Source organism: Micropterus salmoides, unplaced genomic scaffold (genome assembly GCF_014851395.1).
Source record: "Micropterus salmoides isolate LMB-PRFRI ecotype aquatic unplaced genomic scaffold, ASM1485139v1 Ms_hic_scaffold_17, whole genome shotgun sequence".
NCBI classification, from domain to species: domain Eukaryota; kingdom Metazoa; phylum Chordata; class Actinopteri; order Centrarchiformes; family Centrarchidae; genus Micropterus; species Micropterus salmoides.
The window spans coordinates 15,814,322-15,830,927 of record NW_024040817.1 but is presented as its reverse complement, the minus strand read 5'-3'; the positions used below and the strand labels follow the sequence as shown (position 1 = coordinate 15,830,927).

General features: G+C 39.8%; 1 protein-coding gene and 4 non-coding genes across 20 annotated transcripts in view; 2 read left to right on the top strand and 3 right to left on the bottom strand.

Annotated features, from left to right (window-relative positions):
- Positions 1–10,089, bottom strand: part of ptk2aa (protein tyrosine kinase 2aa) — a 62,324-nt gene extending 52,235 nt beyond the window's left edge. For 12 of the 16 annotated variants that reach the window (XM_038724476.1, XM_038724465.1, XM_038724469.1 and 9 more), the window contains exon 1: positions 8,261–8,327. In XM_038724476.1, coding sequence (XP_038580404.1) covers positions 8,261–8,312 — 52 coding nt within the window. In that variant the 5' untranslated portion in view covers positions 8,313–8,327. The other 4 variants (XM_038724472.1, XM_038724473.1, XM_038724475.1 and 1 more) reach the window with 4 other exon arrangements.
- Positions 10,090–11,300: 1,211 nt separating this feature from the next.
- On the bottom strand, positions 11,301–11,372 carry trnah-gug. The gene has a single exon. It is a non-coding gene; the product is annotated as a tRNA-His (tRNA).
- A 519-nt stretch (positions 11,373–11,891) lies between these two features.
- On the top strand, positions 11,892–11,963 carry trnah-gug. Its single transcript has one exon. It is a non-coding gene; the product is annotated as a tRNA-His (tRNA).
- A 2,082-nt stretch (positions 11,964–14,045) lies between these two features.
- Positions 14,046–14,117, top strand: trnah-gug. Its single transcript has one exon. It is a non-coding gene; the product is annotated as a tRNA-His (tRNA).
- Positions 14,118–15,145: 1,028 nt separating this feature from the next.
- trnah-gug lies at positions 15,146–15,217 on the bottom strand. Its single transcript has one exon. It is a non-coding gene; the product is annotated as a tRNA-His (tRNA).
- Between the last annotated feature and the right edge of the window lie 1,389 nt (positions 15,218–16,606).

The following is a 16,606-nucleotide window of genomic DNA, read 5'->3' as shown; positions in this document are numbered from 1 at the left end:
GTCCCTCTTAAAGTCTCAAAGAGAAGAGAAGAGAAGAGAAGAGAAGAGAAGAGGAGAAGAGAGTGTAACCCACAGACAGACAGTTTAATTGGGAAAAGCCAAAATCCCGGGCTTCTGTGGTCTACGGACCAGCGCTGAGATGTGCTAGCCAGCTAACTCAGTAATGAAGGCTAATGTCGGCTTAAGCTTACAACTCAGCCTCCTCCTCCTCCTCCTCCTCCTCCTCCCTCTACTACTACAATTACTGCTACTACACTACCACGACACACACAGCAGCGTGGAGCGGGAGAAGAGTTGGGGAAGGGAAGACGGAGATGAGTAGTAGGCAGCCTATAACTGTGAAAGGGGGGAGGGAGACGGAAGAGAGAAAAGGAGGAAGGGATGAGGGGAGGAGGGGAGTGGGAGGGGTGTCTTTGTGTCCCAGGAGAGGGATGGAGGGGGAGCAAGGGAGCCAGATGTACATGAGACATGAGGGAAAGCAAGTGAGGATGGAAAGAAATTATGAAATTTAACAATTAAGAAAAAAAGAGAGGAAAAGAGGCATAAAAGACAGTAATAGGAACAATATGGGGAAAAATACAGTAGAAAATGAGGAGGAGATAATATATGGGCAAAAGGTAGAGCTGAGAATGACATAACAAAAGAGGGAGAGGAGTATGGGTTATTTAAACATTGTGTGTGTGAGCTGTGTTGCCTCTGGCTATTCTGCCTCTCTGACACAAATGCACCACCGAGGTGCTACTCAATTAGTCATAATGTAATATTCTCAACTCAGCACTGTCCTAAAAGTCATCCATCTTCAGAACAAAAACACATGACAGACAATGGGAGATGCGGGGGGGGGGGGGACAGGCAGTTGTTTCAATGACTTTGTTTTGTAAGGGGGGTGCACATTTAATCCAATTATACTGTAATCAAATCACATGCAGGGATAGAGACAGAGGTAAACCTACCCTAAACTAATTTTACCAATAATTTGGGAGTACTTTACTCACCCTGTAGACAACCTCATCAAAATGAAAAATACATTAATATATGTTTTAATGTTGTAAATTTTGTCAACATTTTTATTAGTATGGCTGATGGTTGCCATCTGTGAAAATCACCAGTGAGGTTTTAAGTTACCTCTGTGCCACTGAATACTGAAAACTTGAGGCCCAGATTCAAAAATAGACTCGGGCCTGGTTCTGTATACAGACACTGTGTGTCTGTACACACCAGCATGTTCAGACATTTGTCTGCGCGTATGGTTCACGCAGAAATTTATGTCACACAGACCTTTAAAAACCGTACAGGATACAGAAAGTGTAACTTGGGCTTTGGTGGCTACAGTTAATAATCACAGAATCCCTCCTTCATTTTATGCAGTTTTATTACACTTTGTGCCTTTTTGCTAAACAATTTTCAGGAATAATAATAATGATCACCGTATGTAGTGAAATAATCATGTTAGCCACTATCAGCAATCTCCGGTGTTTTTGGTTGTTTCAAATGTTTAACTTATTCCCAGACTGATTGTAAAGATGGGAGACAATGTTGGCTGCCAAAATAAAACATTGGTTAAAATCTTAAGCGTAAGAGGCATCATTTGATATGCCAGCAAATTTGTCTATAATCGCAGCAGGCTCAGTATAAGTCAGCATTTCAGAGCATGAACACCCTCGTCCTAAAGGCAGAAATCTGTTTCGCTGGAACTTTCCCATCTAACCTATAGCTGTTTTCTACTGTTAGTGCCTGCAGAAGTGCCATAACATCACCTGGCTGTTACTGATTTCTTGATAGCAGTTCCAGTATGTCACACTATATTTACACAGGACACTTAACACAAAGAATATGAATTAGCCATGGCAGGCAGAGTCAGTCTCTTTCTCTCTCTCCCCCTCACACACACACACACGTCGCAAGCAAGCAAGCAAACAAGCAGACAGACAAGATGAGAGTTGCTCAGGAGTAAAGGAGATTAATGGGCCACTGGATTAGTAGGCCAAGATGTCACACACACACACACACACACATATACTGTGATTCTCATTTAGAAGGTGGATCTAAGCTCGGGCAATCAGTCCCCATCTCCCTCCCACTGTGAATCCCTGCTTGACAAGTTGGTGTGTTGACATCGCCCTCTAGTGGTAATGCATTTTCAAGTGATGTTTTTACCGTACATTTAGAACTGGGTCTGCCAGGGTTAATGATACTCTCTACTTCGCTTGAATGTCCAAAACAATAATAAAAAGATTTAATAAAATAGCAAAAGCTCTTATTGCATCAACATGTTACACTTTGGCCTAAGGAAACAAACCAGCCACTATAACAGATTCCAAAACATCCACCAAATCTAACAAATGTACAGTTTTAGCAGTGCAGTATTGTTTGTTTGGTCCCTGGTAAACTTCTCTATGATGCTCGAACATATTCAGTGAGGAAATGATCACTGAAATGAAATGTTGTTAATTATATATATTTTTTTAAATCAGGCTGTGCTGGGGTTTTCTAGTGCTTGCAATTGATATTGCTGACATATATGTTAAAATCTTTTAAAAACAGGAAGAAAAAGAAAAAAATCAGACAAAGAGAGAGTGTATGAAGACAGACAAACAGCCTCGAGACTCTTCTTCAGTGAACCTTTGTTACAGGAGTGAGCCTGCTGGTGACTAATCACACAGACAGACATATACATGACACACTGGGGCATTATACCCACATCTGACCTCAGCAACACTAGTTTCTGCTAGCGCACTAGTCTGTGAGGGTGTGTGATGTCATACCTATGGCTCATATCCAGGTGTTTCACTGCTGATCTCTCTCTCTTTCTGATCTATTATGACTGTGTGTTTTTGTGGGTGTGTGGCTGTGCATGAATTTAGAGAACAAATGAGGTCATGATTGGCCAAGCAGACACTGATGACTCTCTCTCTCTCTCTCTGGAGGTTTTCTCCAAGCAAATGTTCATTCTTGGTTTTAAATACAAAAAGTCTGTAAAGCACACATGTCAACTAATGAATTTTAGCTTGGGACACTCAAAGATGGCGACTTATGTAACCAGGAAGGGGATGATTGATGACTTAATACACATTGATTACATATAATTACAGTTTACTAGGATGGTGAAAGCCAGAATAATGATTCATTTTAATTGTTACAAAGATATGAAGGCTGTGGATCCATTAAGTATGATATATATATATATGTGCTCATGGATATCCATGAGCCCATATTATGCTTAACAGACCCTCACCCTGCTGAGGAGTGATTTATTGATTGTTTGAAGAATTTTTTTACTTGTTTGTCTCACTCTCTTGATTGTGCAACTTAAAAGCTTCATGTTTATCCTAAAACCAGTCACTACACTAGTAAACACAACCATTCATAGATCAATATATCTTCACTGTATTTAAACATCAAGTAGAGTATCTGGTCTAATCACTGAGCTGCAATAGAGAAAAAAATTAATTTAGTAAATCCTCAGGCACTAGACTGGTTGAGTTTGTGTCCTAAAATCTGTAAGACAGATTCATGTCAAAGTTGTAAAACTTAAAACTTTCCTAATCAGGGTCAAACTTCTACAGGATCAACTAATGCAATATAAATCTTCAAGCTCAAATGACAGTAGTAACGTGGCAATACTTGTCTGTATTTGTAGTCTGTGTCAGCTTTTAGGGATGCTGTTGTGTAACTTTCCATATTAACTTTCCTTCGGGAAGAAAACAACAGTAAATCTATCATCTATTATACATTATGAAGTCCTTGTCTAATCGTTTAAAGCTGCTTCTAATAGATATTCAGTATCAATGGATACATTTGTGTGCTGTCAGTTACACTTCACATCAGACACAAGTGATTGTACTTTGATTTAACATTTAAGAATACTTGGATCCGTTGGTATCATGTGCTACCAAGTGTAATTAACATGTTATATCAAATTTTTTAATATGTTTAAAAACCAAAAGAGGGCACATTGCCAGTTGACTGCCAGAGACTCAGTAAGATGATGCGCCCAGCCAACAAATAGCCCGGCAGTAAAACCACATATTTTTTGCTGAGGTGGGGGGGGGATTAAAAGTAAGTATGGATTAAACAAACACCATATAACGTGTTTGTGAGCCTTTAGTTGCAGGTGGGCGCATTTTTATCCTGTTTCCAGACTTGATGAAAACCTAAGCTAACCAGCATCTGGCGGTAGCTTCATATTAAGCATGCAGATAAAAGACCAGCATCAATCTTCTCATCTAACTCTCGGTAAGAAAACTTTAAGAAAAATATTGCTATAAATATGTATATGTATTTTTATTAATTTAACAAAGTGCATTTGCTGTCTGAAACATATCCTGATATGGACAGCTGAACAAATGGACAGACACAGCAGGGGGCAAAAGAAACTTATCACCAAGGCTGCCTTTGAAGCTAAAAGACAATAGCTTGATACATGTCACACACGCACGTCACACAGATAATATTTTCATGTGTTTAAAAACTGTGGATATGGTATACCTCTTCTCCTTCACTCCCTCTGTCATCTTGCATCATTTTCTATTTCTGTTTTTCTCTCTCTTCTCCACCCAGCTGTCTCCTCCTCCCGCCTCTTTTCTCTGTGTCTATGTGACAAAGCCCAACAATTACTTCTTTCTCTCTCTCTCTCTCTCTCACCCTCTCTGACTCACTGCAATGTAATTACACTGACTGTCCGCTCAAACAGGACACAAACGCGCGCACACACACACACACACAGAGGGAGAGGGGCAACTTATTTCCAATATCTGTGGTTGTAATTGTTCTTTTCTAGACTGCAGTCACTGCATCGCTTTGAGAGAACTGACACAAACAATAAATATTTTCATACACCATAGTTTTCATAGTGACTCGCTGTGTTCCAGTTTCATTCATCACTAGCTGATATGCTGCACCAGTGACCTGCATGACTGAAAGTAGCTCGCTCCAAGTGTGTGTGGGTGTATGAGTGTGTCCTTGAGTGTGCTTGCCCCAAGGAGGGACAAGTCATTAACTGCGATGTAATTTCCTGCCATTGTAGCAAATTTCAGTACACGCAGTAAGAATGCTATGCTGCACAGTGGTCCATGTGCACACATACAGACACTAAAACAACTGTATTAGGACAAGCTCAAAAAATCTGCTAATATCTATTGTCATAAAACTCGTGTTTTTAAACATGACTGCAGGAGAAATGCATACTACATAGCCGCCTGCTTGAACTGACTGGTATACAGGCAATAAATCCAGCTACACCCAGGTGATTTTGGGGATTCAAACACTACAGAGGTTAAACATAGTTTCAGGTTACGGATGCACCAATCTGGATAGTTGAGACATATATATAATATATATATATATATGTCATATTTTGCAGAAATTTAATCTCTGAATTTGCTGGCCCATGTATGACCAAGCAAGTCGGTGAATTATTTTCCAGTTTCCCCATAATCCCCCCATGGTCACGTGTTTTAAAGGAGCACAAAGTGCAGTTGAGGAAAGGGTGATGATGGGTAAAAACAGACGCCAGCAACTTGTGTGTGTTGGCTGCGTGCATTCTTTGCAGCGCTGACGGTCAGCTAAACTGCTTTCAAACCAGACACCGGTTCAACTTCTAGTGTGACTGACTCTTCGGCTAACAGTGCTGTCAGCAGCCTGACAGGAGAGATGCTCTGTGGTGCGCTAGAATTGTATAACTGAACTACGACCAGGACACACTCTTTCTCTTTGTTTGGAAATCTGATATTTGTACACTGATGAACAAAGTACCATATACCATGATATTTTTTGAGACGGGTATCATATCATATCATAATCTCATACTGTTACTCAACCCCACTCTGCAGGAGCGCTGAATCTGCACTAACTGGGTAGAAAGGTGAAATGCATATTTTTTATATTTGTAGATCGTGTGTTGAAGAAAGACATCACTAATAAAGCTGAGTATTTATTAATGACATTTCTGTACTGCAGTTTTTACTTATCGGCCAACATTATGTACACAGATACTGATGTATCTGCGTGTATACCATATATCTATCTCTCCGTGTATACCGTATCTTTCTCTCTCTCTCTCTCTCTCTGATTAATAAGTCTAGTTCTAACATTATTGTAAAATTCCACCTCAGTTAGCAAACACACAAATGCAACCGCAATAATGTGCACACACATATCACTAAACCAAGTTATAATGAGTACAAAGATACTTTCAACTGACAAAACCAAGACCATGTTTACTCACATTATCTTGGGTAAACACAGTCATTATCCCAGCACAGCACACACACAAACAGGTAGGTACACACAAACATAGCAGCACACACATAAAGATGCAGATAGATTTCAGTAGTGTTGCTGAGAGGAAGACCACGTTTTCCTTTTAGCTCCCAAGGGATGCAGCAGGCTCTAGGATGTACAGTAAGTGCTCTGTGGGGTGTGGGGGCTGCTTCCTGAATGCAACCAATCCAGAAGCAAAAGGGAATGGACCATCATTCAGTCTCCTGTCTCCAAAAACACACAAACACACACACACACACACACACACACACACACACACACACACACACTCCTTTTCCTTCACAGCTGAAACCACATGCGGGAGGATGCTGGGGAATAAGTTCCACGGAAGACAGAAGCTGAATTTATAGGGTCAGGATGCACACACAATCACATACAGGCCAGCATTTGCACAAACACACACATAAGGTTAGTCATACATTCAAATGAATTTACTGGTGAAAAAAACAAAATTTGCTCAGTTCAACTGTTCATTCATGTTTTTTTTCCCTTCCTGAGGTGAGTTCGCAAAAAGCATTCATACATTTGTGCAAGATGTGAGAAGACAGCTTAGACCTTCACACAGCTGCGTGTATTTACACAGTAGGTATGAAGGAGCCAATCACTGGGGAAAACTGTGTTTGCTAGGAAAACAACAAACAACTTGTTTTTTCAAAAAAATGCTCAACCTGAAATCTTAAGTAGAAAATCACCCCAAGACAAATTACTTCATTAGGAATCATGAATTCCTCATGACACACATATTAAAAGACACACATACTCTTATTCAGGACATCTACATACCTCCACACACACACACACACACACACACACACAGCATGTGTCTGCAGTGATTGCTATCACTAGTTAGAGTCATTATGAGTCACGCCACATAGTGCAATCTACTGACATTAGACTGCTGGCTTTGTTACCCTCTTGTATTTCTCTACAGTTTTGTTCTGTCTGTCTGCATATCTGTATAGAACAGAATAAACTTGAGTAGGATACAAAGTAGATGACTGCAAGGAGGAAAAGTTTAATAAATAGGTGGAGCACAGCCTCGCAGGACAGAAAAAGAGAAAACAGACTTCAAACAGCGAAGTTCTCCGCAATGTAGTGGCCCGCTCCTGTAAGATCTCTGAGTGTAGTCAAGTGTTTCTATAAATACAGGCCTCCTGCACTGCTCTGCAATTTACACACACACACGGAAGCAGAACCGCGTGCGCACACACACCCCACTGCCACGCCTGTATTAGCCTGCTGTAGACCAGCCACAGGAAGAGTTCAGTAAGAAAGGTGTAGCTATTAACTCTACGGTCAGTGTGAAGTGAATTCATTTCTTCCGACCAACTTACTGACATCTATCACAAATTAAATTACTATTTCTAAAGTTATGCAAAAATTAAAAAAAACACTAAAAATTAAGGTAGAGGGTCCACATGAAGGAATTTTCCCAAAGCCACATGATGTATGTTACAAATTGAAGCAAAACAATGTTTTCTGCTTGTTTTATACGCTGAAGGTCATGGCATGTGATGCCAAATTAGTAGGCTGAGGCTGTAGTTTACCTCACAGTTCAAACACACATGGATGGGATGAATTTCAATGTAATCAAATTGGACAAACTTCATCTCTAACCCACTGAAAGGCTGGCTGCTATCATTTGAAGAAACTGGAGAAACCACAGCCACAGCAAGTTGTCGCTGTCCATATAAATTTACCATAAAAGACCACTGAAAAAAGTGGGCTACTTCTGCATGTGATGTAGCCCTTGGTCATGGTAAGTGAAGGAAGTGGAACTAAACACAAACTCATCAAGTGGGTAAGCTAATTAGCCGTGTGAGCCTTGTTTGCTAATTCAGAAATCCCATCTCAAACCTGTAAAAAGCTCTGTGAATGGCATTTCCAATCAATCCCATTTAAATTAAGATTTAGTTTACAGCTGACAGCGTTTTAGTGCTGTTTTTGTGTTTGTGAACAGGCAACATTTGAGACAAACCTTCAAACTCTGGCTTGTTGTAGCGTAGGAAGTAGCGTCTGCAGGACGCCATCCTGGTACAGGCTTTCATCTCACCAGAATAGCTATTATTCAGATCACAAGAATTTCCCAGAGGTTATTGTCACACCGTCGCAACCACCTAATTTTGCTTGTTTCAATAAATGACAGCCCATCCGAATTTAGAATACCTCAATCAAACAGTGAATAATTGCAACATGACAGTGAAAACACAGTCACAGTTTAGTACATTGTAGGTACAGTACAAATATTGTGATACACAGGTGCATCTAAAACCAAAACCATGACCTTAAAGAAACTTTGCACTCCCTAAACTAACAGTCATGGACCACACCAGCATACAAACTACTGTGTTACGTTTAGCTTGTCCACAGAATTGCAAATATAAGTCTGCAGAACGGCACTCCTATTAGTATACAGTGGGTCTGAAGCCTCATTGGCCTCAGGATACTGCAATTCATTAGCATTTGCTTGCATCTGGAATATGAAGTAGAAGCAAACTAGGCTCCAGCAACAACCCTTTCACAGTTGGGAGAATGCAGAACATAAGGCGGCATGTTTTTAGCGAAAACCTTTTGAGTGTCAATATAACCATTTTGTTATATCGGAGATTAAGGGAAAACATGTTTTTAAACCAGTGCCTTTTTGAGAGGGCTTCAATGTGCTCCTGCATATAAGGAAATATGCTGTGCTAACTGCACCAACAGATTTGATAAGTCAATTCATTGTTTTAAAAGGCCAGCATAAGTTTGACCAACAGCCCAAAAACCCATTATTAAACTGAAAGTAATATAAAACAGAGAAAAACAGCCAATTGTTAGGTATATGTGATGATGAAACCAGTGAATATTTAGCATTTTGCTTGATTAATGTTAGACAACAAAACCCAATGTTGTCAATGAACCAATTGATTATTTGACTAATTGTTCCAGCTCTAATTTGCAAGATTACATTTGTGGATGAATATCTACATAATCTGTACTGGTATGCACCTGATCTATTATGTTAGCCAATAAATCACAGGAAAATGCGAGGGAGTGTATGCAGGCACATCCTGTCACACTTCTAACTAATCAACACAGCTATTTAGCCCATAACACTAAATAACTGGGCCAACTGGTTAGGTTTTTCAAAGTCTTCAGAAACACGAAAATTAAATATGACTGATCCATTATGATAGAAAGTAAGAGTTCAGGTTCAGTTTGTTATGGAGGGTTGAATCCATGACACAGGGAACAAAAAATACTTGAGACAGAGATTCGGTTGCTAAATGTAGGTTAATCCGGTGCACTTATTTAACGTTGAGAGTTAACTTACTCCACATTCACTCCATGTGACTGTGTGGCGACGAGTTTAGTGGCAGTAGGTCACTCTTCTTTTCCACTGCTCCAAGTTACTGAAAAGGGGAAAACTACGTCCTAGTTCTGGTGCTGTAAAGCAAAAGCTAACTTATCAGTTATTTCCCGACTATAACCAAGTGAATAAATATTAACAGCGGCGCAAAAACTGGGAGAGGAAACAGCTAACGTCACCGAGCCAGGACGAACGTTGACTGTTCACCGCATCCCACACTTTCTTTCAGCTCTTGAAATAATCTCCAAAACACAACATCACTCACGTTGACTTGTTCCAGGGGACGTCCGAGAGGTTTGCGCTAACTTTACCGGCGGGGGAAGCCGTAAGCAGTAGGTATATAATCCGTTATTTCAGTTGTAGAGCGAGGAGTAGTTACAGTGTGTTTTTTCGCTCCTGCCTGTCTCCCCCCTCTCCCTCTCTCGTCGCCTGTTCCTGCTTCCCCTCTCCACATCCAGCATTCCAATATGGCTGCTGCAGGGAGCGACACAGACAGAGAGAGGGGGGGAGAGACACGGGGAGAGAAGCTACTCCTTATGAGGAAAGCCTTGCCGCAGGCAACCCGTGAATGAATGAACGAACGTGTAGATACTTTACATGTTATAATTAGGCAATTATACTATAGTATAATAAATACATAATACAGTAGGATCCGTGGTAGAAAAAGTAGCAATACTGTGAAGAAACAAATAAAATGCACACATTAAAAATGTTACTAAAACACAAATATAATCGTATTAGCATCAAAATACACTAAAAAGTAGGCTGTCAAAAGGAATGCAGAATCATATTAATATTAAAATGACTTTAATGTTACAATGTTACCATTTCTTGACTGACTTTATGATGAGTAAAGTTAAAACTTTTTTTTTGGCCAAGACCAGGGTCACAAGATTGGGTCATAGTCTTAGTTGATGTTGAACTCTAATGGTGCAAATTCCTAAACAAATTTGTAGTTAATCAAATTACTTACAACCGCTTGACATGGAGTGAACCAGGGGCTTTTGGAGCCTCTGGGTTTGCAGTTGCCCATTTTGCTTGGCTAGACCCGTACTGTTGACTGGCTGGCTGAAAGACTACATCCTCTGAATGGCAGAGATGTTTATGTCAAAACCCATTAAATTATCATTTGAATATCGCCCTAGTGGCTTTGACGTACTCAGTTTTTCATGTCAATGCCAGGTACTGTTCTTTAAGGTTATACTGTAGTTTATACAAGATGTGCCTCTCTCCTCTGTGCACAGGTTCACGAACGACATCTGGTGGTCAGTACTTGTCAATGCAGAACAATTGGGTTTACATATTGCCCTGAGGGCAGGGATTTCCACATATTTAGCAATGTGGTCGGATCACTATCTTTGGTTCTGCGGCCGGGAATATCAGACACGCAGATCTATATTTGTAACTTGTCAATTGTCAAAATAGGCTTCTTCTTTTTTTATGTATGTAATTTCCGTTGTCTGATAGCAACTGCTGTAAAACATGGATGTTTTGACTTGTTTCTTAATTGCTGGGGCAAAAATCAATCGACCAATCAGTCAATCAAATTTTACAATAGTCACAGAAATTACTTGACATGAAATCTGTTGTTTTGGCTAAGCCTTTCTTATGTCAAAGTTCGAGTGTACACTTTGTTACGAAATCCCTCAACCTCTAACTCAAAATACACTGCCGTGACCCGGATTCGAACCGGGGTTGCTGCGGCCACAACGCAGAGTACTAACCACTATACGATCACGGCAAGCTATACCCTGCAGAAATGACGAAGCAATCACCAGTTTATACGGTGACTCTGGCTGATTTAATCTCTTTGGTTTAAATCACTGTAGCCTAGGCTACATCCATGCAACTAGCTCAGTGGAGAGGAGACATTACATTGAGGTTATGTATGGGCTCATTATGAATTATTATCCAATATAGATGATGCAGGGAGTGAGAGAGTTAGATAAAACTATAGAAAGGGTTGCCTGTCATTACGTTTTTCATCATCACCGTTGCCTATACCGCCACCTCGTTTCTATATACCTATATATACAATGTTGTAAAGTGAATAGCTTTTATTTTGTCGCCTAGGGCCTAATTGGCCTAGGCTATACACGTTGTGTGTAATGTAAACTGCAAGGCTCGCAGGAACCCTCTAAAGGTAGAAATGGTAGGCTATTACTTATGTCTGGTAACAGGACTAGTAGTGAGAAAGACCTATTCTGTGGTCTAAGTTTTGTTTACGTTTACAATGAAAAAAACGGAGTCATGATGGCCAGCTGTGATCGTATAGTGGTTAGTACTCTGCGTTGTGGCCGCAGCAACCCCGGTTCGAATCCGGGTCACGGCATCTTGATGTCGATTTTAAAACAAATGTTAGGAGACTCTAATGGGGTACCTCGTGGACAAGTTTAACACATCCATGAAACTGTCACATTGTTAAGCTGATTGCAGGTATTGCGCTGAGACTACATTTGGACTTGTCATCAATACTTTTAGGCTATAGATAGTGCAGGCAGGGAGACAGATACAACTATAGAAAAGGTGGCCAGTCATTGCATTCTTCATCATCACTATAACCTAGTAGACAGTAGATGAAGAATAGACTGGAGAGGGAGAGGGTCAGAGAGACGGAATATAATATAACTAGAACAATACCGACTACATACCATGAAAAACATGGAACAGCTGCTAGTTACAGTAGCTAGCCACAGTACAAATGTATTTAGTTATCCTAATGTTACACCTGTGAGCTGTCTGTGATATTTCCTGTCTCACTTGGCCCTGACTCTCCCTGCAACAAATGTTTGTGAACACAGAACTGTCTTCAATGCAAATATTGATGACATGTCGTTGGACGAACAAAGTATTTTTACTACGTGAGTTTTAGAATATAGCCTACTATGTCTAGTAGCTATCCATACAACTTACACGCTCGTCCTCCTCAGTTCTTTCCTGCTCCTGTGACCTCTGTCCTCTTCCTCTAATACTGTAGGATCCTCGTTTCTGTGTGACAATTGACTACTTAATTGTTTATGGACACGTAGCAGAGACACACCTCAGGACACACGTTTCTTAAAAAGTGGCCCAGGAGTTTGTCCCTGGTCAGCCCACTCTCCAAACAAAGCATTTGTCAGGGGCTCTGGGGCATTTATTCCTGTATTCTTGAGAATTTTATGCAAGTAGAGTATATAACTAAATGAGCCTTTAAAATTCTAAAACTAGTAACACTGTTTAACTCTCCTATGGTAAAGAAATCAACTCAGCTGAGCCCTTGATTACAATAAATAAATAAATAAGCCATATCATCATGAATCTTACATAAACTGGTGCTTTGGCCTGTGCTGGCTTTGACTCTGCTCTTGCCCTCATCTCTGCTGTCTGTCTCATGTTCACCATGTCAGCGCTAGTACTGGTGCTGCTGGTCAGTGGCAGGTAGAGTACTAATCTTTACTCAAGAAAACCAAACCACTTGCTTTGCAATAGCACAGAAAGCCAATACAATCTGATTATTCCTAAATAATCTTCACAATGCAAACAATTATTGTGGCAGTAACACAGGAGCAGCTCCTTGTTGAAGCAGGTAAACCTACATACAGAGAAAGCTGTGCTTCATGCATAAAGGCCAACAGGAGTGTTTTATCCACCCATATTTTCTCTCTCTCTCTGCATCTCAAAAATGAATGTTTCCAGAATAAATAACAGCTGGTAGCTGCTGAGTGAAGCCAAGATTAGTTTCACCGGACACATTCTGTTTATGGACTCACCGTAGGATATCGCTATAAAACAAATGGTAACCAAAGTGAGGGTAAAAACAGGCTAATATCCATCAAAAGAAAGCGATGCTCTTTTCAACAACAGGATATAGGATACTGTTAATATATCAGAATCAATCGATCATCTAACTTTTGTTTCAGTGTGAAGAAGTCTACGTTTGCTATGCACAGAGTAAATACGTGTGTAATACGTTGTTAATGGAAAGTATTTATTTGCCGGCTTGTTAAAGAGCGACGCAGGCTGCTTTCCAACACGGCCACCAGTGCCATGGTGCGCGCTGGATTTCAGTTATATTATTAGAACAATAAAGCCTTAAACTGAAAAACATTTGCCTGATTTTCTAAATGTTTGCATCTGCCCAGCTCTGTGACTGTGACAAGCGCCTGACAAGCGCTTTACTGCGTAACTGCGCGCGCGCGCACACAGCCTGGATCATTTCGGGTTAATGAAGCAAATGCAGATTACAGAAGTTTTGAAGGTATGAATGGAAAATGTAGCGTTCTAAAAAAAAAAGTATACAAAACATAGACAAAACATAGACTACTCCTACTCGTATGATTCTGTACAGTGTAACACCTATACTAGTGAATTGATAAACATATATTCTGTACGGTAAGCTTTGTTTAGGTTGAAGTGTAATGAGACGTGATGGCCAGCCGTGATCGTATAGTGGTTAGTACTCTGCGTTGTGGCCGCAGCAACCCCGGTTCGAATCCGGGTCACGGCAATCTCTTCTCTGGATGTTTTGAAAAAGTGATGGCACACAGACAATGAAGGAGGGCTACTCTGAATTAAATGTGTTTTAATGACAGTCAAAATAAATACACAGCACGAAAAATGTGCAACATAGCTGTTCACGGTATTTATCATACAGCAGAATAACAATATTGTTAGTAGCCTATAGCTTAGTGGTTAGTAAGCTACTCTGCTTTGAGGCCGCAGCAACCCTGGTTTGAATCTGGGTCAGGGCAGCTGGTGGCTATTTTATTGCTAAACAAAAGAGACGACCAGGTCTGATAGTTTGTTACTATCAAATGGTTAAGGGCCCAGCTCACGCACAAGTTTAATAGCCCAGGCCTACATCTCTTTATACTAGCCATATAATATTGTACACTTCAGTTTCACATTTCAGTGTTTAGACTTATTTTTGGGGCATGTATCCTCTGTATTTATATTGACTGTTATTGAACCACGTTTAGTTTTCGTAGCTCTTTTTCATTATCTGTGTGGGTAGGCTATGTGAAATCTCCCTTTTGAAATATGTAGAGAGCTTACCCTACAGAATACATGTCTATCAATTCACTAGTAGCCTATAGATTTTACACCAGAATTTAAATCTACCTTTTCTACCTTTAGAGGGTAGCCTACCTGCGAGACTTGTTTTCTACATTTCACGCGACTTGTAGGCCCTAGGAAAAGCTGTAGCCTGTGTTTGATCTCTATAAAACGTGTCTGGTTTGCTTTAGCGGTATATACAACATTGCAAGGTATAGCCTATAGAACAGAAGTGGTGGAGACTACAGTGATGATGAAGAATGCAATTAATGAAAACCTTAGTTTTATCAAACTATCTCCCTGCCTGCACCATCGCGAGATTATTTTATTATATTGATCATGAGCACAAACACAGCGTCAGTGCAATGCTTCCTAAGAATTCTCCAGTCTCCAGTGAAACAGTTTCATCGATGTATTAAACTCGTCCGTGAGCCACCCCATTAAAGTCTCCTTATATTTGTTTTAAAATTGACAACACCCTGCCGTGACCCGGATTCGAACCGGGGTTGCTGCGGCCACAACGCAGAGTACTAACCACTATACGATCACGGCTGGCCATCATGTCTGAGTGGGTCTTTCAGTGCTGTAAAGACAGTTTAGCTGAGGATAGATGTTATCGATTTTACCCTATATGACACACAACAGAGTTTTTATCCTTTTCTACATTTCACAGTAGTAGGCCCTTATGTAATGTAAAAGCTGTAGGTCTGTGTTTACTTTAACACTGCAACTGCAACCCTTTCTACTGCTCTAATTATCTGTTATAATTAAATAATTAAATAATAATTAAAATGCTGTAAGCTATTATATTATATTTATAATGATTACATAGGCCTAAATAGCCCATATTATTGTTAAAAATGCTAAATAGCCCATATCATGAGATGAAAGTTAGGGCCATTACGCACCCCTCATATGTTTTGACAGAAAGCTTCTATATTGGTGATACAATTTCATTGATATTTCATTGATATTTCATTATATAATATTTTTTTTTTCTTCATATTCAATTACTACGAAATTGTCTTCAGATGTATTTAATGTTTTGCAAATTTACAATAAAGATGATCGGTTATAACATTTGCATACGTATTATATGGGCCAATGTACAGGCCAAAATGTCGCTGTAAAAATATAGTTTATATGTGAAAATTACAATATTTAAATGTAGTACAAAAATACTGTAAATGTACAGGAATTTACTGTCTACCACGTTGCAGTAATAAAACAGTTAAATTGACGAACTACAAGTAATCACTGTGGTTGGTATACAGCACCATACAGTAATTTTTGCAATAAAATATTGTTGTTTTACAGTAATGTTGTTGTTGGGTTACTATGAAAACACAGCGCATTTGCTGTAATATAACTGTAAATTGCTGTAATTACAATTTTTATTACAATATCACATTGTAATTATACAGTATTATTGTGTCTGGTTACTGTAGAAATACAATACAGTAGCCTACTGTGATTTTCATTTAGCCTATATTACTGTAAAATAATTACTGTATAGCCTACTGTAGGTGAATTTTTGTACAATTAGCCAAGAATTTAGTGTAAAAAATAAAGGGAACATTTAAACAACACAATTGAACTCCAAGTCAATCACACTCCTGTGAAATCAAACTGTCCACTTAGGAAGCAACACTGATTGACAATCAATTTCACATGCTGTTGTGCAAATGGAATAGACAACAGGTGGAAATTATGGGCAATTAGCAAGACACCCCCAATAAAGGAGTGGTTCTGCAGGTGGTGACCAGAGACCACTTCTCAGTTCCTATGCTTCCTGGCTGATGTTTTGGTCACTTTTGAATGCTGGCGGTACTTTCACTCTAGTGGTAGCATGAGACGGAGTCTACAACCCACACAAGTGGCTCAGGTAGTGCAGCTCATCCAGGATGGCACATCAATGCGAGCTGTGGCAAGAAGGTTTGC